Below are 27,807 nucleotides of genomic sequence, written 5' to 3'. Positions count from 1 at the left end.
CCCCAATCTCAGGTGCATCACAAATGGCCAAGATGCAATATCCCCCATTCTCTGGGTCATCCATACTGATTCAAATGCAAAGCAGTGGTGGGACATACTGGTATGTAGTGGTGGAACATACGAACATGTATTGGTGAGACATACAGACATTTAGTGGTGGGTCATACTGACACATAGTGGTGGGACATACAGACATGTAATGGTGGAACATACTGACACAGTGGTGGGATATAATGGACATGTAGTCATGAGATATACTGACATATAGTGGTGGAACATACTAGCATGTAGTTGTGGGTGCAAATGACATGTAGTAGTGAGACATACTGATATGCAGTGGTGGGAAATAATGATCTGTAACATTGGGACCTACTGACATGTAGTGGTTGAAAATACTGACATTTAACAATGAGAACAACTGATATGAAGTGGTGGAAAATAATGACATATAATGGTGGGACATAGTGACATGTAATGGTGGGATATACTGACATGTAATGGTGGAACATACTGACATGTAGCGATGGAACATACTGACATATAACAGTGGGATATGTCTTGACAAGTAGTAGGAAAACATACTGACACGTAGTGGTGGAAAATACTGACACATAGTGGTGGGACATACTGACAGGTAGTGGTGGGAAATACTGACATGTAGCAATGGGATATACACTTACGAGTTATCAGAAAATTACTTTTGATAAACTGTATCATTGCTGTTATCAATGTTATTATTATTCTCATTTATCTTCCAAGTAAGCACAAGTCCATCAAAGTCTACAACAGAATCAAAAAATTTACTGGGGTGGGGGATTCCCAGCTCCAGATTTTTTTTAAATGGAATTTTTCTGTACATAAGAGGAATTAAAATTAACAAAAAAAAAAAGGTTGGGGATTGAAAATATGATCTGCAATTTTTGTGAATTTGGTCAAGTGTTTGGTTAAAATCTATAAAAAATCAAAGTGAATCAAACTCCTGCATTCCAGAATAGCTCCTATGTCCATATTAATGAAGGAATGAGGACTGGCTTACCAATATACACTAAGCCTTCATTATTATTATTTCTATTATTATTACTATCACTTGCCTTCCAGCTGGAGAGAGATCTGTATCACTAAAGGGGTGTGGATTAGCATATTTGAATTTCTCCTCATGTGCACTGGCCCAGTCACTTGTACGTTCCAATTTATTTTCTTCAATCATTACCGGCAAAGTGACGGCCTTCCTCATTCCGGAGGTTAACATCGCCATCTCTTCATCTGTCGATGAATCGTCCATCTCAAAAATTGCTTCTGACCCAACAACCTGTCCTTCTGTCTTCGTTGGCATTTGTCTTTTAACATTCTTTCTCTTTCTGCGTCTCTTTACTTTCCCTGCCATCTCATTTTCAACTCGAAGATGCATCTCATCACGAGATCCCTGACTTTGTGCAGATCTGTCACTTGTATCTGAGTCTTTGTGTTCGTGATTTGGTGATTTTTCTTTTGCAGTTTCCTGAATCTGCATTTTTAACTCCTGTACTCCTCTCTCCATCAGATCTACATCTGCATTCAGTGGAGAGGTTGCCAGGTCAAGAGGAATATCCTAGATTGAAGAGAAATAACCAGTGAAAGATTTTTCAAATGAAGAGAAAAAGGTACTTTTGTTAACCACATCATTATGCAAAAAAATTTTAAACAAATAAAAAACGATTTAAAGATTAATCATGCCTCAGCAGAGTGTCTGTGAAAATGGCATACAACCAAGCCTGTCAAAATGGTCACCTTTAAATAGCAGTCACCTGGCCCCAATGGCCATTCTAATTTTACCTGGGAAAAAACTCTATATAAAAGTCATATATATATATATATATATATATATATATATATATATATATATATAACAGTAACATGGCCCCAATGGCCATTCTAATTTTACCAGGGAAAATTCCCTATATAAAGGTCATGTATATATAACAGTCACATGACCCCAATGGCCATTCTAATTTTACCAGGGCACATGTCAATGCAGTGATCTTGTGATACAAAAACTGTTTGCAAAAAGAAGCAAGAGTTACTTGCCCCTGTCCTCAATATGCTCAGTACAATACATTGCTTAATCTTCTACTAAGGAAACACAGGTACCTATGTACCCAAACAATGAAGTCGTTTCCTTTGTATCATGTTCCAGACTGATTGCAAGCAGGCAAATTAAACATATATTAAGATAGAATTTCTAACTCAGATATGGCAGTTACATACATAGCCCTTGATTTTTATGTGATTTTTGTGTTTACAGTTAACATTCCAGTCATCTAGGTGTTATAGTTTTCTCTTTCTACTAGCTATCACACAATGTTTGGATACGGATTAAGTCAAGAAATAGAGAATGTAGAAATGTTATGATGCGATTTGCCCCAGATCAACAGTATTTTCAGCCTTATTAATATGTTTTCATATTACTTTTCATAAGAACTTGTATTTGAGTAAAGAATTCAAACAATCTCAATTTCCACAAATTCTCAAACCAAATTTTAATCAAACCTCCATTCTAGTGAGCAATACACAGGTGAGACAACAAGATTGCTTACTGAAAATTTCCAAGTCATTACCCCAACTAGATTTCAACCAATCAGCTATTGTCTTGATATTCTCTGCTGTATAAAAAGCATGAATTGTGTCAATGTTAGTGAGAATCTTCTGAAACTCTTAGAACACTTGTCTGAATGTAAGCTGGCAATGCTGGTCTTGCGATAAGTACTGTTTTACATAACATTTCTGCTGGCAACTTCCCTTTGGTATGACAATGTACTGAAAATGCTTCAGTCTTGAACATATTGGTGACCTGTAATTTTGCCTGCCCATATATAAAAAAAATTGACATTGGAAATCAAGGTCCAAGTTTGCAACAAAATATGCTCATAATATTTATCCATGTTATTATCACACTTACATCTGTACCTATGTACTAACATCTGTACCTAGGTACCTATGTACTAAAATCTGTACCTATGTACTTACATCTGTACCTCTATACTTATATCTGTACCTATGTACTAACATCTGTACCTAGGTACCTATGTACTAAAATCTGTACCTATGTACTTACATCTGTACCTCTGTACTTACATCTGTACGTATGTACCCAAACAATGAAGTCGTTTCCTTTGTATCATGTTCCAGACTGATTGCCAGCAGGTAAATTAAGCATAGGTTATAACTGATGCATACCAACTGTTAAGAAATTTTGAACTTTGGCGCTTGTTAAAGGTAGAAAATGCTTTTGAGATTTATCCTCAAAAATGTAAACCTGCATCAACTTGTCAAGAGAACAAGTACATAGTAAAGTTTTACTTAACCCAGCCAATTTGTTACCCAGTCAAAAGGCGATGACAAGTAATAGTAAAATTTTGTTTAACCCAGTAAATTTTTACCCAGTCAAGAAGTGAGGGCAAGTACATAGTAAAATTTTGTTTAACCCAGTAAATTTTTACCCAGTCAAGAGGTGAGGGCAAGTACATAGTAAAATTTTACTTGACCCAGCAGATTTTTACCTAGTCAGGAGGAGAGGACAAGTGGTTTGCTTCTGCTATAAGTGGCTACTCACTTTTGGCATGGTACCGCATTATTAATATTACTACCAATACTACTACTACTAATAATAATAATGGTCAAAAACCAAGTCTGAATGGTAAACTTTCATACAGATGTCACCTTTGTAAAAAATAAGGGCCATTAAGTTATCTTCCCATGGAAGGCTACTACTGACAGAACTGATTTTAAATATAAAACTTAATCAGACAGACGTATGGAAGGACAAGGATAACACTACAAACTCCAAACACAATCAATGATTCCAGGCGAAATAATAAGCGATGATTCCAGGTAAAATGATAAGTGATATATGTACCATGATTCCAGTCAAAATGATAAGTAATATATGTACACTGATATCAGGCAAAGTGTGTAAAATAGATTAATAAATTTCTTCAGTGCTTTATATTATTAAATTAACAATGCCAGATCTCTGTCATGAGAGTCCAGCCTCCAGGAACTTAAGTTACTGTTGACAGATTCCATGCTTAAAACACCTCAAGTTTCTGTTGTGCAAGTCCATGCTTCTAGGATCTTAACTTTCTGTTCCCAGACTCTGAGTTTTCGAAATCTGATCAAAAGTTTCAATATGCCAATACTAGACTCGAAGTTTTGGAAAAATACGCCCTGGATTTGTCGCATTCTAGTACAAGTAAGTCACCTAAAACTCTAAAATGTTTTAATGCACACAAATTTTTTTAACAAAGGCAGAACTGCGGACCAATTATAACAAATGTAAGAAGACCTAGAATTTGCAAATTTATCAAGTTATTAAGTTTTGTACATTTATTTTATGTACATTTTTTAATCAAATTACTCATAAAAATTTCAATTAAATAAAGGATTTGTCATGTATCAAGTCATAAAAATGACTAAAATTATCTTCAAGTTTGTTTACTTTGGCATATGTAAGAGAGATAACTCTAGCATACCTCATCTTCCTCCTCTACTTCCTTGACAAAGAAGGCCTCTCCTGACTCGCCAAGCTTCATCTGAAAATGTACTGGCTGTCCATTGATCTCTATGTCCACCTGAAGTATCAATTAATCAACCAATCAACAAACAGTTACTTTTCTCACATGGACAACTGTACAAATATACATTGTTTATAAAAACCATCTATCAGATCTGCCTTTTTAACTCACTGCCTTTAAGTAAGGAGGTAGATTGCTTGGGACATCAAACGAGGATAATAATACAATAATACAAGGAGGTAGAATAATACATTGCTTCGGACATCAAACAAGGATAATAATACAATAATACAAGGAGGCAGAATAATACATTGCTTGGGACATCAAACAAGGATAATAATACAATAATACAAGGAGGTAGAATAATACATTACTTGGGACATCAAACAAGGATAATAATACAATAATACAAGGAGGTAGAATAATACATTACTTGGGACATTAAACACTAAATTGCTGGCAACTACTTTTCCCAATGTAAACACACATTCTGGCAACCAAAAAATACCAAAAATAAATTTTTAAAAATGTAAATTTTAAAAATAATAATAAAATCATATATGCGGAGGTCAAAGAAAAATGTTCCAACACAGGAACAAGGCAAGTGTCATTAAAATAACTATGACTCAAATCCCACTAGCCCTGACTTAAATCCCACTAGCCCTGACTACAGTTCTACTAGCCCTGACTCCAATTCCACTAGCCCTAACTCAAATCCCACTAGCTCTGACTCCAATTCCACTAGACCTGACTCCAATCCCACTAGGCCTGACTCCAATTCCACTAGCCCTGACTCAAATTTTACATGCGCAAAAAAAGGACAATTTTAAAAAAATTCTTTGAATATTTTGATACAATGCTGAAATAAATGTACTTTAAATATTAAAAAAATAAACAAAAATCACATTAAACTGAAACATGTTATTATTTGTCTTTCAACATATTTCACATAATGCAATGTTTTCCTCTCTGGCCTGATGTCAGCTATTATCCATTGGCTACCGTGTTCAAAGAATTGTTCTGACATGGGCCCAGAGCAAGTCATTTTACAAATAATCACCTGCCATTACTTAAAATCCACACGCCCTGGGCTAGACTGAATCACCTGTCCTAACATTAGAATATACACCACCCAGGGCTAGCCTGAATCACCGGTCCTAACATTAAAATCCACAAGCCCAGGGCTAGACTGAATACCTGGTCCTAACATTAAAATCCAACCCCCTGGGCTACACTGAATCACCTGTCCTAACATTAAAATATACACACCCCAGGGCTAGCCTGAATCACCTGTCCTAACATTAAAATCCACCTGCCCAGGTCTAGTCTGAACCATCTGTCCTAACATTAAAATCCACATGCCCAAGGCTAGACTGGATCACCTGTCCTAACATTAAAATCCACACGCCCAGGGCTAGAATGAATCACCTGTCCTAACATTAAAATATACACCCCAAGGGCTAGCCTGAATCACCTGTCCTAACATTAAAATCCACATGCCCAGGGCTAGACTGAATCACCTGTCCTAACATAAAAATCTACATGCCCAGGGCTAGACTGAATCACCTGACCTAACATTAAAATCCACAAGCCCAGGACTAGACTGATTCACCTGTCCTAACATTAAAATCCAACCCCCTGGGCTAGACTGAATCACCTGTCCTAACATTAAAATATATACCCCCAGGGCTAGCCTGAATCACCTGTCCTAACATTATAATCCACATGCCCAAGGCTAGACTGAATCACCTATCCTAACATTAAATCCACAAGCCCAGGGCTAGACTGAATCACCTGTCCTAACATTAAAATCGAATCCCCTGGGCTACACCGAATCACCTATCCTAACATTAAAATATACACACCCCCAGGGCTAGCCTGAATCACCTGTCCTAACATTAAAATCCACATGCCCAGGGCTAGACTGAATACCTGTCCTAACATTAAAATCCACATGCCCAGGGCTAGACTGAATCACCTGTCCTAACATTAAAATCCACATGTCCAGAGCTAGACTGAATCATCTGTCCTAACATTAAAATCCACATGCCCAGGGCTAGTCTGAATCACCTACCATTACTTAAAATCCACATGCCCAGGGCTAGTCTGAATCACCTACCATTACTTAAAATCCACATGCCCAGGGCTAGTCTGAATCACCTACCATTACTTAAAATCCACATGCCCAGGGCTAGTCTGAATCACCTACCATTACTTAACATCCACATGCCCAGGGCTAGTCTCCTTACAAACAATCAATCTTTGTGAACTAATTAAAAGACAGTAACGAGTCTTTGATCTGGTTTTACTGATTATGCAGAGGATTAATTAGCACATGCAATGTTGCATATGATGCAAAACAACTACGTTATGTCTACATTTAAATGACAAAATTATGGCATGATCATTTTTGAAGTAGTTGTAGAGATTTATAAATTTACTTGCCAGACTCCCTGGACAAGCCCGAACTCATCTCAGACAAGCTCAAGTTTCCAAGGTATCTGCTAGCAGGCAAGTAAAAAAAAATAAGTGATGGGGAAAAGGGTTGTGTCCCGTTCATAATGCTTTATGTTTTAAAGGTTTAATACCCTGGGATTTCATCACTGTCGAGATATCAGTACCTTTATTTTGTATTTACATGTACCATGTTTTGAAAGTTTAATACCCTGGGATTTCATCATTGTCGAGATGCCAGTACCTTTATTTGTATTTATATGTACCATGTTTTGAAAGTTTAATCCCTGGGATTTCATCACTGTTGAGATATCAGTACCTTTGTTTTGTATTTATATGAACCATGTTCAAGCCAGTTTCTTTCATCCACGTCATTTCAACCTTGTAGTCAATGTCAAGGTCAGTCTCAAATGTTCTCAAGTAAGCATGATAATGTGAATATTTACTATTTAAAGCAAAATGTGACAAAAAAGAATAAATATTTGTAATTGAACTTAGCTGTTACATTTTAATTGTAGTATTTGTATACAACAGAGATTAACAAACTTTCAAGTCCTACGATAGCCTCAGGGAGTGTGCGAGTTTGCCAACTCTAAATAATAGGCTTCTCAAAGATTGTTCTGATGCGTGACAACAATCGTAAGTTGAGTAGGTGTTAACTGTTAATAATATAACTCTTGAGATTTCTTTGACAGGTGTGTATAGAAGTGAACGGCACTCATCTCAAATGATTGGGGCCACAAGAGGGAATTGGTTCAAAGCATCCACAAGCAAAGCTTACGATCTGTTATTTACATGATAATTACAGGAAAATGATACAATCTTAATATTTGGCAAACAATTAAATGAATAAAAATATGTTTTCTGTTTTCGAAAATCGGGTCATCAAATATTTTGATTTTAAGATGATGAATGATAATTGTTAATGGATAAAATAAGCGTTCACTAATCCTTAAGTTGTGGTGATAAAAAAAATCATTACAAATAGTCTATCTTTCATAATTGTTGATGTACTTGATGATATGTCTAATCTAGGAAAAAAAGGGACATTGCTGTAATGCAGAGATTTACAAATTTTATAACAGCATGCCCAGGGCAAGCTGAACAGAACATTCTTCACCTTAATCATCTATGTTACCTATCTACATATATTATATACATATATATTATTTAACACTTTACTTATCAGAACATGGTTTTAAGGTACCAACAAAGATTAAAAGAAAACAGAAGTTGAAATAAATATAACATTCCTTCAAATATATTTTATTTTCTGTACTCATGTTTGGATACTATACTGGAGCAAGCTCAAACTTTCCAGGGGAAAATTCAGTTTTCCAGTCAGATTGCCATGGAAACCATTGCATTGTCAAATGAGGTGCTTATCTTTACAATGTGGAAACAAGGAGTTCACAAAATTATTTTCAAAAGGTCAAGAGCTTCATTCAGGGATTGAAAATTCACATCGAAGTGGCAGGATAAAACGAAAGACTGTCACAGAGTATGAGGTATCTCACATCAAAATGGCAGGATAAAATGAAAGACTGCCACAGAGTATGAGGTAGCCCACATCTAAGTGGCAGGATAAAATAAAAGGCTGTCACAGAGTATGAGGTAACAATTTCTCCAAAAAGTCATAACCAAGACTGTGGTAGCCAAAGATGTCAAATATGACGTAGCTATGGGAGAAATACATTTTCATCCATTTTGGACCTTATAAAGTCTGTGCTTAAATACCCAAAGCTACAGTTGCAAACACCCCACCAGAAAAGGCGAGTTTTTAAAATTAATGAGAATTAAAAAAATTAAAATGAGAGCTCTATTGAACATTGCCTATACCTAGTCCAATACTGGAAACCATTTTCAGGAAATGATGTGTGCACTCCAGAAGAAGAATATTGTTAAACTAAAAAATTAAGCCCTTCAAAGAATAAATACGTTTTGCATTATTTCTCTTGGGTTTTAAGCAAAGATTGAAATTTTGGTACAACTGGCAGCCACTTCTGGGACAAGTGGTAGGTAGCCCAGTGCTTAAACAAAACTTTAACACATTAACCCCTGGTGACAAGTTTAAGTGGCAGGAGGTAGTAGCCTACTGTCGAGCTTTGTAGCATCAAGGTCATGTAAGATACACTAAAGTGGGTGGTATTATAAAAGGCAGACAGATGTAGCTCTACAATGATACCAAATAATCTGGAATTTCTAGTTGCACTACAAAATACAGAGAGAAAAAACATTTTTGGGACCAGATTTTTTTCTACCCTAAATTCACTTGTGGTCGGAATCCAATTTTATGTCCGGATTTTGGAGTTTTGGGTTTCAGATCTAAAGCAGACCAGCATGAACCGTAAACAGACAGATGAACCTTTGCAAAAAGTAGGATAAGATGGGCATTTGGAATAAAGAGTGGTCTTGATACAAAAATAATGGGTCTGTTAAGCAAAAAAAAAAAACTCCAACTTTCACCCTTCTGCTCATGCAAGAGCCAAATAGCCAATGAAAAACGATGTTTCTAACAAAACTAGGCTGTATGTTATTGGAAGATCACCTGGAAGTTGATGTATTATGATGTATTCAGAAATAGCTTTCAAAATGTGTTTCCTACTCGAATTTCAGACAAAAACGACAAAAACCTCCAGTGGTTGATGTGTTAACAGTGACTTATTGCCACTGCTACATCTTGCCTTTATGCAACAAAACACCCCCCCCCAAAAAAAATCTGTTACATTTTGGCATATAAATGCAAGATGCAGCAAGCAAGTACAAACAATTTCAATGATGTACAGATCTAACTTACAATCTTTTCCCTGGAACGCAGAACTCCAAGCTTCCCAAACCTGACATGGAATGGTGATGACAGATAGGTCCCATCTTCTTGCTGTACTATTATCACATCGATAGCTCCTGTAAGGGTGGCTGCATTTATTTCTTTGTAGAAACCTTTAACATTGGAGAGAAATTTTCCCCAATAACTGAAGTAGCTCATTCTTTGAACAGCTCTACCCTGTTTCAGTCACTTGATCTGAAAACGAAATCAGAGATCTTTTCAAAGGACAACATTAAACTGCATGCTGATTTTTCATGCCTACCCAAGCCATCTACCCAGCAACTGGTTCAGTTTAAGATCATTCTGAAGTACAGTATTGCACCTGGATTTTCTTTTATTAGCGACAATCTGTAGAAACTACAAAATTAACAGAAATAAAACATAACAGCCAAAGTATAGTATAGCCAAAATCAGGCACACATATTATTACATAATGACACAGACTAAGACGTTTCATTACTATGTAACTAGTTTCTGCATATTAGGCTCCCAGTTTCCAACATGTCTACAGTTTTCAATACAATGTGCTCAATTTGAAAAACTGAATCTAGTTTTGTATGCCTTGTGCTCTTAGTTTTCAAAATTGGGTGTCTATTTTCTACACCCTTTGCTCTAACTTTTTAAAACTTTGTAGTTTTCTATGTGTCATATTCAGTTTCGAAAATTGGGTCTATATTTATTATATCCTGTATCTGAAGTTTTCAAAACTAGATCTATAGTTTTCTGTACTCTTAGTTTTCAATACTGGGTCAATAGTTATAAACAAGATTCAGTTTTCATAATTTGGTTGGTACAGTCTTCTGCACAATGGAGTGATACTTTTCATATTGGACTTGGATTCTGTGTTGTCAAAGTCCCATACCCAAAGAGCTGTAAATGTATTACTCTGGCAGGACTTGGAGTCTGCATTGTCAAAGTCCCATACCCAAAGAGCTGTAAATGTATTACTCTGGCAGGACTTGGAGTCTGCATTGTCAAAGTCCCATACCCAAAGAGCTGTAAATGTATTACTCTGGCAGGACTTGGAGTCTGCATTGTCAAAGTCCCATACCCAAAGAGCTGTAAATGTATTACTCTGGCAGGACTTGGAGTCTGCATTGTCAAAGTCCCATACCCAAAGAGCTGTAAATGTATTACTCTGGCAGGACTTGGAGTCTGCATTGTCAAAGTCCCATACCCAAAGAGCTGTAAATGTATTACTCTGGCAGGACTTGGAGTCTGCATTGTCAAAGTCCCATGCCGAAAAAGCTGTAAATGTATTACTATGGCAACAAGCAAGGATTCAATCAGTTTCTTCTTTATCCCAGAGGCAAGCTGTCCACAAAGTGTGGTCCAGGTATGCGATCTAGAACTTTATTGTATGAAACCAATTTTTACACTCTAACTTGAGAATTAGCTGTACACAAACTTGAGTACTGTTGATGGCGGACAACTGGAGTTTATATGTGCAAAATGAGATTGAATAAAGACACGGGTTGATGGACAACATCATAACATAATACACTCTGCCTCAATGACAAATGCATGAAAATTGGAATAACTGCCCATAAAATAAGAATCCAATTTGAACAAATTCAGAGCAAGGATAAATATTCCAAACAGTATTCCTACTGCAATTATGATGTTTTATTTGTTATACTAGAGAAAAGAATAAATAATTTCAAATTATTCCCCTTATTATAACTAGGAATTATAATTATACTTACTGGGTCTAAAATTAATTTAATTACTTCATTACTGTACACAGATCAGTGAAGTGTACAATTAGCATTAAATGGGATAACACTAAACAGCAATCAGTAATTTGCCTTGTGAGGTAAGATGTAGTTTATTTTTTATTGTGTGCCCAAACGACCTAATTGCCAAGCAATAAATAACCTATAACCTATTTAAAACAAGTCCTAAAGGATAAACGTGTCAGTACACTGGAGAAGACATGGTAATTGTTTGAGCTGTTGATGTGTTGTTTACCTGCATATCTATGACAGGTACACTCAGACATGACTTAAATACCTATGATAAGGCCACCAGGTGATAAACATAGTTAGTGTTTTTGTGTTTTGGATTTTTAATGTGGCTTTCATAATCTGAGTCATATCACTATGATGTCTGCAGTGTGGCAGTTCATAGTGATTTCTACCATTGTGGCATCAGGCCCACCCAGTCACATTATCTTGACACCAGGCCGACCAGTCCTAACACTAACCTCTTAATGCTGAGCGCTAAGTGAGGCAGCTCCTAGTACCATTTTTTTATAAGTCTTTGATATGGCCTGGCCAGGGTTCGAACCCATAGCCTCCTGCATTTGAGGTGAATGGATACTAACCACTATGACCACTGTACATAGGTAAAGGTGAAGTTAGTGATGGGAATCGGTCAGAACTTCATAATCGATAATCAGTTCCACTTAACCAACTGATAACTGATTATAATCAGTTAAAGAGCAAATTTTAATTTTTGTTTGTTATATCTTTGCTCATATGTTCAAAATATTAATAAATGTACAGGAATAATCTCTTTTAATGACATGTATACATTTACCTGATACAAAATATTACATTCTTTTCTATTGTGTTATTTGTGTTCAACAATTTTGTTAAAGCAACTTTTTATGGCTGATCAGTCTTACGTAACTGACATGTTGTTGCAATGCCCCAAAATCCATTTACTCATATGTCATCTGTCTATAATTTGAAGTACTGAAGGACATGGTTTTCTTACTGACAAACACAACAAAGGATTTTACATTTAAACTGAAATAAATCATCTCAATTTGCTTACGTTTATTAATTCAACAATTTAACAACTTGATAATGTAATCATGACTATATGTTACTAATTATGAAAGTTTACACAGTCCTACGGAATATGGTATCGTTTTATATTTGTAAGTTGTGAAGGGGCCCTATAATTTTGATCAACTTTAGTGGATTGGAAGCCCTATTTAGCTTCCCATTTACACAGGAGTTATACCAAAATCTTATAAAAATGGTACTAACAGTTGCCTTGCTAGGTGCTCAGCATTAAGAGTTTGGTGTTAGGACTGGTCAGCCTGGTGTCAGGATAATGTGACTGGGTGGGACATGATGCTACATGTTTGTGGCATGATGCCCCAGTGCCAGACATCACTATAAACTGCCACACTGCTGACATTATAGCGATATGACTGAAAAATTGTTAAAGCTTTGTTAAAAATCCAAATCACACACACACAAACACACATATCAGTTTCAGAGAAGTACAGCACTAGACTTCTATTTTTAAATCTTACTGAACTGGCATAATATCAAAACTTTCACTTGCCACACTGAAAAACTCCACAACTTTTGCAATGTTCACTGGAAAACTATTTAAAAAGAAATTCATACCTATCTAGGTGCCCCCAAAATAGCTATGGAATCTTCCCTTAAGGTCATACCTATCTAGGTGCCCGCAAAAGAGCTATGGAATCTTCCCTTAAGGTCAAAGATAATGAATTACGACTAAGTTTCTCTTTCCATATCAATCACCAAATCAACATAATCAGGGTGTTTTGCCTTATAGTAATTCTAATATTAAAAGATCATTGTATTTGCAATACCTGTCCATTATATTATTAAGCCTTACCTTTATTTTTTCACTGAATCCTATCTAGATTCAGAACATTCTCCCTTTACAAAGGGAGTGGGGGGGGGGCATAGGAGAATTCTTCCATAATGAGATTATCAGTTTTAGAACAGACCTTGCCACACTATGTTAAACATGTATAAATTGTATGTAAGATTAATTCCAACCAAAATCCAAAACAAAGGATACTGGTCATACAAATGAATAGCAATTTCCAAAAATGAAACAGGACAAGTGGATTAATGTTGCAAATAAATGAACTTATTCATCAACAATGCACAGAATACAAAAGTTATAACTCTAAATTAAAAACAAGTGGTGCAAGTTGGTCAGAGATTTTCCATCTGGCTAACATCTGCCTAACAGTAAATTCATTGGGGGAGACCCATTGGCAAAGAAATCTGAATCAGTCCGATGCACTTTGTTGAAATTTTCATTCAATGTTGCTGATTGCAGATGTCATCATTTTTACAATGCCTCCTCATGCCATAAATCTTTGTGTCATATAGTTTCGCATTTTGCATAGGTTAGAATTTTAAAGAAAAAAGAATTTCCCCTGCTTTCCTCACTGCTTATACTGGCTATTTAAAAAAGACCTTGTATATCTTGGGTATAATTCAAAGAACCTTCAATTCCCTTTATTTTGGTGTATGATTGATGGGTGTAATATTGGTTATAGAGCATAAAGTTTGGCCTTACTTCAGGTGTGCACCTTTCAAAAAAGTGCTAGCTCCACTTGGTCATTTTCACTTCCTGAACTTCAAAGGTAAATTGTATAAAAAAAAGAGCCGATAACGTTTTTTTTACATTTTATATATTTTGTAATTCATTCATTGCACTTTCAGAAACTGGTATTGTCTAGTCTGGCAAAATTAATTTTCTCTATTTTAAAACTGCTATGTAAAGTGTACGTTAGACTAAGTCAGGCTGATTTTTAGCACAAGGGAGCAGTCATTTTAATTAGCAGTGTGCTTACATCATGTACAATTTCCAAAAGTACAATATCGAAAGAAATATCATCCACATTACATTATTGTACCATAGAAGTATGCCAATATTCTCTCCACTGTGCATGTTTTAAATGCAAACAACTTCACCTTACATACGTCACTCTCTCAAAAGTACATAATAACTGGTGAGCGCCCCCAATACACACATCAAACACTCTATCCTCCAGATACTTGGATCAGTATAATACACATATCAAACACTGTATATTCCAGATGCTTTCTTTCAAATTTGGTCAAAAGGTATTCTCCAGATTGGACGAAGATGGCGTTTAAAAGGTTTTTCTATTTTTAGGAAATGCAAGCCCTATTTTATGGAGGATCAGCATCATCTGAGAGGTCCTCAAAATAACTTCCATTATAGATTTTTTATTTTTGATATTGGTCATATTGGATGGCTGATCATTTTAATCAAATATGATAGGTATTCGAAAAAATTTCATCATAGATTTTTTTATTTTAATCAAATATGATAGGTCCTCGAAATTCCATTACAGATTTTTTTATTTTGATCAAATATGACAGGTCCTCGAAAAAAATTCATTATAGATTTTTTTAATTTTAATCAAATATGATAGGTCCTCGAAAAAATTCCATCATAGATTTTTTTATTTTATTTTAATCAAATATGATAGGTCCAGGAATGATACATTTTTATTAAATCAATGGCAGCTCCCAAACTTTTTTTGAAATAACACACTTCAAAGTTAGAAAATCTTGCTTGTCAAGCCTTTCCCTCATTCTCTTCAAACCTATAGCATGTAGGAATTAAATGATTAATCAACATATCAATGCATCAGTACATTTTCCATATCAGTACCCATACTAATACAGAGGTGAAGAATCAGTAAAAATGCTACTTACCCAATACAAGTTACTTTAATCTTCAGCAGTTGTGAGCAATTATTAGTTGTTTACGTTTTGATTCTTAAAATTGAGAATTCCTCTGAAACAGCTGTCACAGGTATATGCACTCATTTCTGTCAGATTAAAATATATAAATATATATATATATTGACAACACTCACCTTCTACAAATACAAGCAAGGTGACTAACTCACATGGTCTGAAATTTTCCTCCCCCCCACCCCCAAGCTAATTATTGTATCCCTTTAGCATGATCAGGCACAAAGTAAACAAAATATTCCAGTCTTGTTCTTCCATTATGATTTGAATATTTTATTGATCATTTAATAACCACTTTTATGTGAAACTTCTCTGTTGCTTCTTATCTTGTCTATGTGGGCTGAATTTGAAGGCTACACTTCAGATGTGTCATACAGTGAAATATGTTACATTCAATTCTGATTGGTTGTTATTTTTTGTTCAAGTCCAGGATAAAACAGTAATCACCAATCAGAGCTAACTTTATTTTATTCACCACATGACGCATCAGAAGCATTGCATCAAAACTCAATCCAAATAGATACATAAAGGAACTGAAAAAGTGGCAATTATATTATCTTTAAATTATTTTAATCATATGTAAACAACAAATTTGTAATGTCTCTTTATAACTTTATAAAGTTATGTTTATAATCAGGGACTGACTGTGCCAATGTTATAACAAAAGATTTTGCACAGAATTTCGAGAGATCCAAATTTGTTAATTTCTAGAAGGCTAGTGGGTTCTTGTCAATTATTTTTTCATTCACTGGCAGAAAGAAGTGCATGTGACCATGGCAGTTGAGTTGTGTATGCAGTAAGTAACAAATAATGGCTTTGGTTGTTAGTCATCTCCACTCCCACACTTGCATTTATTCTAGATAAGATCTTCCCTGCAAGATGAAATTGCACTATTTCTACTGATAAGACCATAATGCCTTCCAAATTTAAGTGACAAAGTGAAATAAGATGTTTTTGTACCATTTGTAGGCTGTGGATCATAAATCATATCAATATGCAGCACAGGTCTATCATTTCACCCCTTATAACATGTGTTACTAGATCAGAACAGGAACTGTACATGTTTCCTTAAGCATTCTTGATCATACATAAGCTTGGTACTGCCTTTAAGTGCATATAAGCATCCTAAGTATTGAGATTTTTAAACATTTGTGCATACACAAAGACTAAACAGTTTACAGGCGAGTAAACAACTTGCCACTTTCATAGAGAAATATATTCCTTCCTTAATTTGAAAATAAAATGTTGACTATATCTTTGGACAGTTGAAATACATGCTCATAATGACCCATACACACATTGTATGCATATATGTACTGATAGTGTTGTTGTTGTTGTAGGGATTAATGCCATTTTTCAGCACAAGTTAGGCTATACATGGCAGCCAGTATAAATGATGGAGGAAGAACCCAGGAAAACCAGGAAAGAACTACCGACCCACAAGAAGCTACTGGCATGCTTTCTCACATACCCACACTGGACAAACCCAAGACTCAAACCCACGCAGACAGAGGTGAGATGGCAATGATTCGTAATGGTGAGCGCTTTAGACCACTTAACCACTCAGGACCCCCATAATGATCATGACCAATGCACACATTGTATGCATATACATACAGATAATGACAGATACACATTTTATGCATATACATACGGATAATGACAGATACACATTATATGCATATAGATACGGATAATGACAGATACACATTATATGCATATACATACGGATCATGACCAATGCACACACTGTATGCATATACATACGGATAATGACAGATACACATTTTATGCATATACATACGGATAATGACATATACACATTTTATGCATATACATACGGATAATGACAGATACACATTATATGCATATACATACGGATCATGACCAATGCACACAGTGTATGCATATAAATACGGATAATGATAGATACACATTTTATGCATATACATACGGATAATGACAGATACACATTGTATGCATATAGATACGGATAATGACAGATACACATTATATGCATATACATACGGATCATGACCAATGCACACACTGTATGCATATACATACGGATAATGACAGATACACATTTTATGCATATACATACGGATAATGACAGATACACATTATATGCATATAGATACAGATAATGACAGATACACATTATATGCATATAGATACAGATAATGACAGATACACATTATATGCATATATATACAGATAATGACAGATACACATTTTATGCATATACATACAGATAATGACAGATACATATTGTATGCATATAGATACAGATAATGACAGATACACATTTTATGCATATACATACAGATAATGACAGATACACATTTTATGCATATACATATGGATAATGATAGATACACATTATATACATATACATACAGATAATGACAGATACACATTTTATGCATATACATATGGATGACAGATACACATTTTATGCATATACATATGGATAATGACAGATACACATATACATATACATACTGATAATGACAGATACACATTATATACATATGCATACTGATAATGACAGATACACATTATATACATATACATACTGATAATGACAGATACACATTATATACATATGCATACTGATAATGACAGATACACATTATATACATATGCATACTGATAATGACAGATACACATTATATACATATGCATACTGATAATGACAGATACACATTATATACATATACATACTGATAATGACAGATACACATTACATACATATGCATACTGATAACGACAGATACACATTATATACATATACATACAGATAATGACAGATACACATTATATACATATGCATACTGATAATGACAGATACACATTATATACATATGCATACTGATAATGACAGATACACATTATATACATATGCATACTGATAATGACAGATACACATTATATACATATACATACTGATAATGACAGATACACATTACATACATATGCATACTGATAACGACAGATACACATTATATACATATACATACAGATAATGACAGATACACATTATATACATATGCATACTGATAATGACAGATACACATTATATACATATGCATACTGATAATGACCGAAGCACACATTTTATGCATTCAACTGTTTATATTGTACACATGTCCCATGACCTAAGATTTGTCTGCAAAGGTTTGAGTCAAACAGCTAAATAACCTTATCTATGGCTGAATCATGCTTTTCACAACATTCTACTTTATGCTTTTCTATTGAAATTGGAATGTAGTCCCTTTTCAAGTGATCAGTATTCTAGTTTGTTGACATCTGTGTCCGTTTGGCAAGAAAAATTCCTATCCTTTAGAATGGAACAGCGTTTTAATTCAATGTGAAAACTAATGGTGTAATACAGTCATCAAACACCTTTATTCCAGTAACACCTGTTAAGTAACAAACAATTATTATAATGCAGCTAAAATTTCTATTATGTTAGATGAATAAACATATATATATTTGCTGGCCACAGATATTCCATCTCACATTTAGAACTTCTTCTGAACAAACTGTTTTTATGCCTATCCTAAAGAACACTATTACTACCACTTCTACTACAACTACATAACAAAGGCAATGTGTCTACATAACAAAATTATACAACGAAGTGGTTTTTTTTAATACAATATACAAAAAAATCCTCATAAATTAGTTGTTTAATCTGCTATAAAGCAATAAATGACTATAAAATGCAAGTAAAATTATTTAAATGGTGAGGGATAGGTCATAAAGCATAAATACATATTTCATGATATAAATTCTCAATTGTAGCAATGGACTACCAAACTATTTTATTGTTGAAATAATCCTCCAGGTTTTCCCAAACTGAGAAGCATTCTTGTTGTTAGCTTGCAGTAAGCTTTTATGATCACAATAAGCTTGTATGATCACAGTAAGCTAATATGATCACAATAAGCTTGTACGATCACAGTCAGCTTTTATGATCACAATAAGCTTGTATGATCACAGTCAGCTTTTATGATCACAGTATACTTGTATGATCACAGTAAGCTTATATGATCACACTAAGCTTGTATGATCACACTAAGCTTGTATGATCACAGTCAGCTTTTATCATCACAATAAGCTTTTATTATCACAATAAGCTTTTATGATCACAATAAGCTTGTATTTGTATGATCACAATAAGCTTGTATTTGTATGATCACAATAAGCTTGTATGATCACAGTAAGCTTGTATGATTACAATAAGCTTGTATGATTACAATAAGCTTGTATGATCACAATAAGCTTGTATGACCACAGTAAGCTTGTATGATCACAGTAAGCTTTCATAATCACAGTAAGCTTTTATAATGAATAGTTGCTACCTTGTGAAAGCATGGCACAATTTCTGATAATATTTTCATCTCAAGATTATGCAAGCATGGCACAATTTCTGATAATTTTCTTACAAGTTTGTGCAATTTACAAGCTTATGAAAATTGCAAGATTCCACATATTTCCAGACCCAATTTATTCTATAATTTTGTTCACTTCATGTTAATGAAATAATAACAAAGTAAACTTTTTCAAGTGATATATTTTACTGATGTTTGATTTCCCAGCATGTTGGTCTGAGGGCAACAAATTATAGTCATTTGTGCAAAGAAAATGCTGGTTGATAGAATATGATAAATTTGTTACATAATGATAAATATGCATAGAGTGCATTCATACACATCACTTTAACCCAGAATAATATCTTTAACAGGTATGCAAATATCTATAACCATCCCAGATCTTATGCTTCTAAGTCTGCATTACCCTGGATGAAAATACACTCTTCATCTAAATCTGCATTACCCTGGATGAAAATACACTCTTCATCTAAATCTGCATTACCCTGGATGAAAATACACTCTTCATCTAAATCTGCATTACCCTGGATGAAAATACACTCTTCATCTAAATCTGCATTACCCTGGGTGAAAATACACTCTTCATCTAAATCTGCATTACCCTGGGTGAAAATACACTCTTCATCTAAATCTGCATTACCCTGGGTGAAAATACACTCTTCATCTAAATCTGCATTACCCTGGGTGAAAATACACTCTTCATCTAAATCTACAATACCCTGGGTAAAAATACACTCTTCAATCTAAGTCTGCATTACCCTGGGTGAAAATACACTCTTCAATCTAAGTCTGCATTACCCTGGGTGAAAATACACTCTTCATCGAAATCTAAACTACCCTGGATGAAAATACACTCTTCATCAAAATCTGCATTACCCTGGGTGAAAATACACTCTTCATCCAAATCTGTCTTTTTAAGGATGGCCATATTACCAGTAGTAGCAATGCAGTAGAACTAATCTACATGAACCGAGAGGATATCATTTAACAAAAAAAGAATGATTGAACAACAGAGAGTATTCTGAGAAAAGTACATGACAGTGTATGATATCCTGTAATTTGTACCAGGATGCTTTCAGTCAATTATGATCAAATTCATATTAAGTGTTTTTAATGTAGTGAGCCTGGCAGATATTCTTCTATTATAGACCGCCAATGATAAGCTTTTTTTCCCTTCGAATCATTATGGCAGGATAGAAGAATGTAAATTGTCTATTTGACAGCTCAGCCAAGTTGCAACACAATTGGTTTTAAGGAAACCAGGGATCGTCATGGGCTTCACCAATGTTGCAAATTGCGATTGTTTTCTTCTGATTGGCAACAAAATATACGATCTGGCAATTGTTTTGGTGACAGCCTTTTTGGCTGTCTAATTTGTACATACAATCATGGATCTGGAGTGGAGAAATTCAAAGGGACCACAAAAGGAATTGCTCTGTGATAAGTTTCTTCACTCCTTTTAATTTAATGATGGCAATTATTGATTATATATATGCTACATTAATGCCAGGTGTTGACTCGTGTAAGTTTCATTGGTGGGAATGGAGATCCTAGTGCTTGTTGAAAAAAATTCTACAGCATTGAGTGATCATTGTTGGGATTTAGGAAGCAATTCACTATAAGCAAAGCATGTAAAGCGTGGCAAAAATAAATTCTGAACTCCTGGTTGACCAAGATGTACTTTATGAAGCTAGCCATAAAAAAAGAGGGGTGCATTTAATTAATGAATGCATGAAATCGATGGTTGCATTATATGTCACTTATCTTACATTGCAAAGTACGATCTTACAGTTTTGGTATTAAATATATAATATAGATTTGCTTAATACTTGATGTTTCTATTAAAAAAATGAGCGAGACACTGTAGATGTCAGGAAAGTAGATATTTTACATTTGATAATACATTTGTTTACAGGTGAAAACAGTCATATCTATGCACTAATGGTGATGCAGGATGCAAAGACCATGGAAGCAGCAAAGATCGCTATTATTAGTAAAAGTAATAACGCCATTATCAGTGCCATGAGGAACACTTTCTTTGCAGCTTACTTCAATCTTGAATGATCATCATGTGACATTCTATAACATTTCTAATAGTGCAAAATAGTCACGTAATGATTTATTTTTTAATATTGTAGCTGTATTGCTTGTTGTAAACAGTAATAACTATCCCATCTTTTTCAATTTTCATTAACTATTACATTAATAGACTTGGAAAAATATTCACTACTTGTTCTGGCGACATTTTTTGAAAACTGCAGACAAAATATTAAGGTTATTTTTTGGTGACAACTTTTTAAAAGCCAGGACCATCCCTGGATACTTTCTATCAAGACTGGTCAAATAGTGTTAAGGAATTTCTGAGGTCCTTACAAGGGTTTAGAGGTCCCAACAGAGGCTAGTATTTGCAACTGAAAAAAGTGGAATTGTACAACTGATGGTAAATTACATGCATCTATTCAATTAAGCCTACGGAAAATGACAGGAAATTCAATCAAGAATAATAAGCTGTCTTCTACGATTCCTTTCATAATATTTCAAACAGTAAATAGTTGGAAGTCTTTGCATTTTCAAATATCATCACGTGTTCACACTGACAACCACACAGACATTAAATTAAAAAAATGTACCATGTCTCAGTCTTTAAAATCCATATAACAGTGGAAGAAAAGTTTATCTAGGAGCAGTCTTTCCTGCTCTCAATAGTTCTGTTTGGAGTTTGAAGGTGATGCCAAGTGTTATTAGAGAGAGTTGATCTATGCACCTGTCAGGATAGGCACCAAGTGTCATTGAGTTCATCAATTTACCTGTCTGAATAGATGCCAAGTATCATTAGAGCTCCTCTACGCACTTGTCAGAATAGATGCCAAGTGTCATTAGAGTTCATATATGCACCTGTCAGAATAGGTGCCAGGTGTCATTCAAATTCATCTATCAGTTATCAGAATAGGTGCCAAGTGTCGTTAGAGTTAATCTATGCAGTTATCAGAATAGGTACCAAGTGTCATTAGAGTTAATCTATGCATGTCAGAATAGGTGCCAAGTGTCATTAGAGTTCATCTATGCAGTTATCAGAATGGGTGCCAAGTGTCATTAGAGTTAATCTATGCATGTCAGAATAGGTGCCAAGTGTCATTAGAGTTAATCTATGCATCTGTCAGAATAGGTGCCAAGTGTCATTAGAGTTCATCTATGCAGTTATCAGAATGGGTGCCAAGTGTCATTAGAGTTAATCTATGCATGTCAGAATAGGTGCCAAGTGTCATTAGAGTTAATCTATGCATCTGTCAGAATAGGTGCCAAGTGTCATTAGAGTTCATCATGATTTATCTAACTTCAGATGAAAATTGGGTTGTTCCACTTTGTATACTTTTCCTATGCAAATTAATCTAACTGATTCTTCCACAAAGGATTTCTAACTTCAACATCACCCTAGATAATGCATATCAATTAAATGGCAGAACAGTTGTTTATCTCTAACTGCCTTACCTATCAATTACCCCTGTGACAATGAACTGTTTAAAATGCCCTAAGGTTTTCCATAAAAATTAAGCATGAATGTTTACTGTTTATAGTGGTTATGGGCATACATCCTGCTGACATGTACTGCATGATGTTGCTATCCTGCCTATCTCAGGGCTCACAGTAACTCTTTACAGTACTAACAGATATTTTGCTATTTTCAAGTTGGTCTATGACAATGCCCATTAGAAAATTCAAGTGAAATTGAACATAAAATATCACCAGCAAGAACAATGTTTAGCTCATTCCTTTACAGCAAACAACTGTAACTAGCAAGATGCTAGCTGCCTGCATCAATTTCAAGCCTTGCTGTCACTGCCTGTTTCTGTTTCTACTGTATACTGAAACATGATATACAGACATTCCATGTACTGACAAGCCATGTACCAACACACCATACAGAAAAAGCCATGTGCTCACACACCATCTACAGACATGCCATGTACTGACATGCCATGTACCAACACACCATACAGAGGAAGCCATGTGCTCACACACAATATACAGACATGTCATGTACTGAAACACGTTATAGACAGTCCATGTACTGACATGCCATGTACCAAAACACCATACAGAGAGAAGCCATGTGCTCACACACCACATACAGACATGCCATGTACTGAAACACATTATAGGCATTCCCTGTACTGACACACAATATACAGACATGTCATATACTGACACACCATATACAGACATGCCATGTACTAATGCACCATATACAGACATGCCTTGTACTGACACACCATATACAGACATGCCATGTACTGACACACCATATGACATGCCTTGTACTGACACACCATATACAGACATGCCATGTACTAATGCACCATATACAGACATGCCATATATTAATGCACCATATACAGACATGCCTTGTACTGACACACCATATACAGACATGCCATGTACTGACATGTCATTGTACCAACACATCATACAGAGAGAAGCCATGTGCTCACACACCATATACAGACATGTCAGGTACTGACACACAATGTATAGACATGCCATGTACTGAAACACATTATAGACATGCCATGTACTGACACACAATATACAGACATGCCATGTACTGACACACCATATGGGGGGCCCCGAGTGGCCGAGTGGTCTAAAGCGCTCTTCGTTACGGATCACTGCCATCTCACCTCTGTCTGCGGCGGTTCGAGTCTAGGATTCAGCCAATGTGGTTATGTGAGAAAGCTTGCCAGTAGCTTCTCATGGGTCGGTGGTTCTTTCCGGTGTTTTACCGGGTTCTTCCTCCACCATTAATACTGGCCGCCATGTATAGCCTATCGTGTGCTGCAAAATGGCATTAAACCCCACAACAACAACAGTGACACACCATATGACATGCCATGTACTGACACACAATATACAGACATGCCATGTACTGACACACCATATACTGACATGTCATTGTACCAACACACCATACAGAGAGAAGCCATGTGCTCACACACCATATACAGACATGTCATGTACTGAAAACATATACAGACACACCATGTACACACATGCCATGTACTGACACACCAGGGGCTCAGAGTGGCCGATTGGTCTAAAGTGCTAACCAATACAGATCACTGCCATCTCATCTCTGTCTGTGTGGGTTCGAGTCTCAGGTTCGGCCTATGTGGGTATGTGGGAAAGCTTCTCATAGGTCGGTGGTTCTTTCCGGGGTTTTCCCGGGTTCATCCTCCACCAATAATACTGGCTGCCATTTATAGCCTATCTTGTGCCAAAAATGGTGTTAAACCCCTCAACAACAACAGCAACCATTTTAGCTGCAACTTTGAGCAATTCTAATGTCCCAATGAATGCTGTATGTAATGTATCTATTACAAAGTTGTAAGGCAAAGTTCTAAAAATGTACATATCTGGGTAGAAATAATTGTATTTTATTTTGTTATGGAGGCTAAAATAACATGATTCCACAGTTTTTGTTGTTATGGATGCCACAATAATATGATTTTATAGTTTCTGTTTTTAATAGTTTCTATTTTTATGATCTGATCTGCCAAAATCAAATGAACTTTGCATGCAAATCAACAAGACTAGTGCCATACATATTCTCTAGCCAAGGTTCTGATAACCCTATCTACACCTTGGCAGATTGAACAGCTATATCGGCGCTTTTTCCCAGCGAAATCTACAGTATGTAATGCCAACTAACCAATGGCATGGTTCATTGTACATCGGCTGAAAAGGTGGTGGCAATAGACCTGAAAGGTGAAAGGGATACTTTGTAAGTTTAACATCAAAAGTATGACTATATACCAGAGGGAAGCCATTGCAGATCTATTTAGGTGAAAGGTATTTGTACAAACATGGACTAGCACTGGAAAAGTGCTTATTTAACAGTAGATTCAAGTTGTGTGCTCCCCTTGTCTCGATCACATAGAAACAGTGTTCAAATTTGAACAACTTAATTTTGACTGGATGTGGCGGCTTGCCACCACATCCAATGAAATTCATAGACCCAAAGCATAGATATGGTTATCAGAACCTTGGCTAGCAAAGATGAGTGCCATAAGATTATTGATTTTACTTTGGTAAATGTGCATAACCATTTGTATGAATCATGAGTCTCGATTAATTACCAACATTTCTAACCATATGCATGGTAACCAAATTGAATGCTTCTGAATCAAACCAATTCAAAATTCAACCTTTTCTTAGGCTTCACATTAAGCTTACAGATGCCATCTACTGAATTCTAAGCGAGCAACAATTTACATGCTAAACTGCAATCAGCTTTTGATCATTTTGTTTATTTCATGTCTTTTACCACTTATTATGACAGGATTCAAGACTGATCATTATAAAATATACAAGGCTAGAAAATATACAAGGCTCAAAATTAATACTAGTTTGCTAGCCTGAATTTAGTAAATTTCCTGTTGGACTGGTTAGTAGTTTTCATAATTTCAATAGTCCAATGGGTAATAAAGCTTCAGTCTGTCACCAGTAAGCATTGTGTAAGAAGGTGAAGAATCAATAAGACTTGTAAACTTCTCTTTTTAGTAGTCCTTGTTACATGAGGCCCTGAGTGACCAAGTGGTCTAAGGGGGGCCCAGGAGGGCCAAGTGGTCTAATGGGGGCCAAGTGGTCTAAGGCACCTGCCATTATAGATCACTCACACATCTCACCTCCATCTGAGCAAGTTCAAGTTTCTGTTCGACTAACCCGAATATGTGAGATAGCTTGCCAACAGCGTCCCATGGGTTGACGGTTCTTCCCACTGAATATTGCCTATCAGGGTCAAATTTAGGCATAAGCTAAACAATCTACAGCTTAGGGCCTCGCTGTTTGAAGGGGCCTCTCAAAATTTCAGATTTTTTGTACAGCCATATTCCCTGTTAACACATACCAAATAGGGCCTCTACAGCTTCCCATATATTAGGGCCTTACCATATCTAAACTGGGTCATGCTAGCCACAAATAAACTAATATTAATTTCTATGCAGGACAATTGAGATTAAACATCCTAGGAAAATTGTGCTATTGCTCATACTGCGACATAAATGCGCATAATAAAGAAAACCAATTCAACTAGACATACTATCTTGACATGCATATATATTGCTTTTTGTAAGATCTACAGTAAGAAACTACCATGGCGTACAAACTTCAAATGGTGTGTCTTTAAAATAAAAGGTTTCTAATTACCGGTACTGTAAATAAACATTTTTTCAATGATAAAGAACCTAGTTTATAGAATTCATTCCCAGCATTATCAGTTAAATACACTGATATGTAACATGGTATAATATCCAGTAAACTTCACCTTTTCCAAGCTGTGTCACACTGGATTTGAAAACCATCAATACTTTAAGAAGAAAAAAACAAAAACAACAAACAAATAAATTGTAGCAAACAGTCCAATCAAGTAAAGATGTGGAAATGCGTCATTTAATCTCCTCATACACCCGTTTGAATTCACCTCTAGTTCACGTTTACACCGTGTCTATATTCGTCTCCATCCCAAAATGTTTTGTGCCAAATCATTTTGATAATATTGTTGTCGGTATGTGCTGTTCACCATTACGTCTCCGTTCCCCCACCCCTTTTAAACCACATAAAGGCATCCCATTCCTCAATTCCTATCTCTTTTTAATGTTTGCACAAAATTACTATTACATGGCTTATGTCAACTGTTAACTTTTCAACTGTTAAAAAAGGTGATCTCATTTTAAGTATATACGCACACACACAAAAATGTGTACATTTTCCCGCTATCATTCATTTTAAGAGTTCGTCATTCAGCGTCACACACACAAGAAATTCTCCCTCCATCTATGCTCAATGCGCGTAAAGCAACTTACCAAATTCAATTCTTTTCAACAAAAAGAAGAACGATCTTCTCGACCAGATTACATACTGGTACCTTTGTCTTGAAATAACTCCAGAAAATGTCAAAACAACCTCTATAATTAGCGACTATAGGAAAGGCCGGTGATCAGCCGATTACGTGACGTATGGGTTCAAAGGTCAGAGGTGTCTAGACGATTTCTCACAACAAC

The 27,807-nt window shown here is 35.5% G+C and overlaps 1 protein-coding gene across 2 annotated transcripts in view; it reads right to left on the bottom strand.

Annotated features, from left to right (window-relative positions):
* Nucleotides 1–27,750, bottom strand: part of LOC149783099 (phosphatidate phosphatase LPIN1-like) — a 73,571-nt gene extending 45,821 nt beyond the window's left edge. The window contains exons 1-5 of one of the 2 annotated variants that reach the window (XM_089931314.1): nucleotides 27,610–27,750; nucleotides 15,309–15,424; nucleotides 9,802–10,026; nucleotides 4,509–4,607; nucleotides 1,092–1,588 (exon numbers count right to left, since the gene is read on the bottom strand). In XM_089931314.1, the coding sequence (XP_089787440.1) occupies nucleotides 1,092–1,588; nucleotides 4,509–4,607; nucleotides 9,802–9,990 (785 nt within the window). In that variant the 5' untranslated portion in view covers nucleotides 9,991–10,026; nucleotides 15,309–15,424; nucleotides 27,610–27,750. The remainder of the gene's footprint in view (nucleotides 1–1,091; nucleotides 1,589–4,508; nucleotides 4,608–9,801; nucleotides 10,027–15,308; nucleotides 15,425–27,609) is intronic. The other variant, XM_089931315.1, reaches the window with a different exon arrangement.
* Nucleotides 27,751–27,807: the final 57 nt, after the last annotated feature.

Source organism: Sinohyriopsis cumingii, chromosome 14 (genome assembly GCF_028554795.1).
Source record: "Sinohyriopsis cumingii isolate HCF-2022 chromosome 14, ASM2855479v2, whole genome shotgun sequence".
NCBI classification, from domain to species: Eukaryota; Metazoa; Mollusca; class Bivalvia; order Unionida; family Unionidae; genus Sinohyriopsis; species Sinohyriopsis cumingii.
The sequence above is the reverse complement of the archived record's forward strand: the minus strand, read 5'-3'. Positions and strand labels throughout refer to the sequence as shown.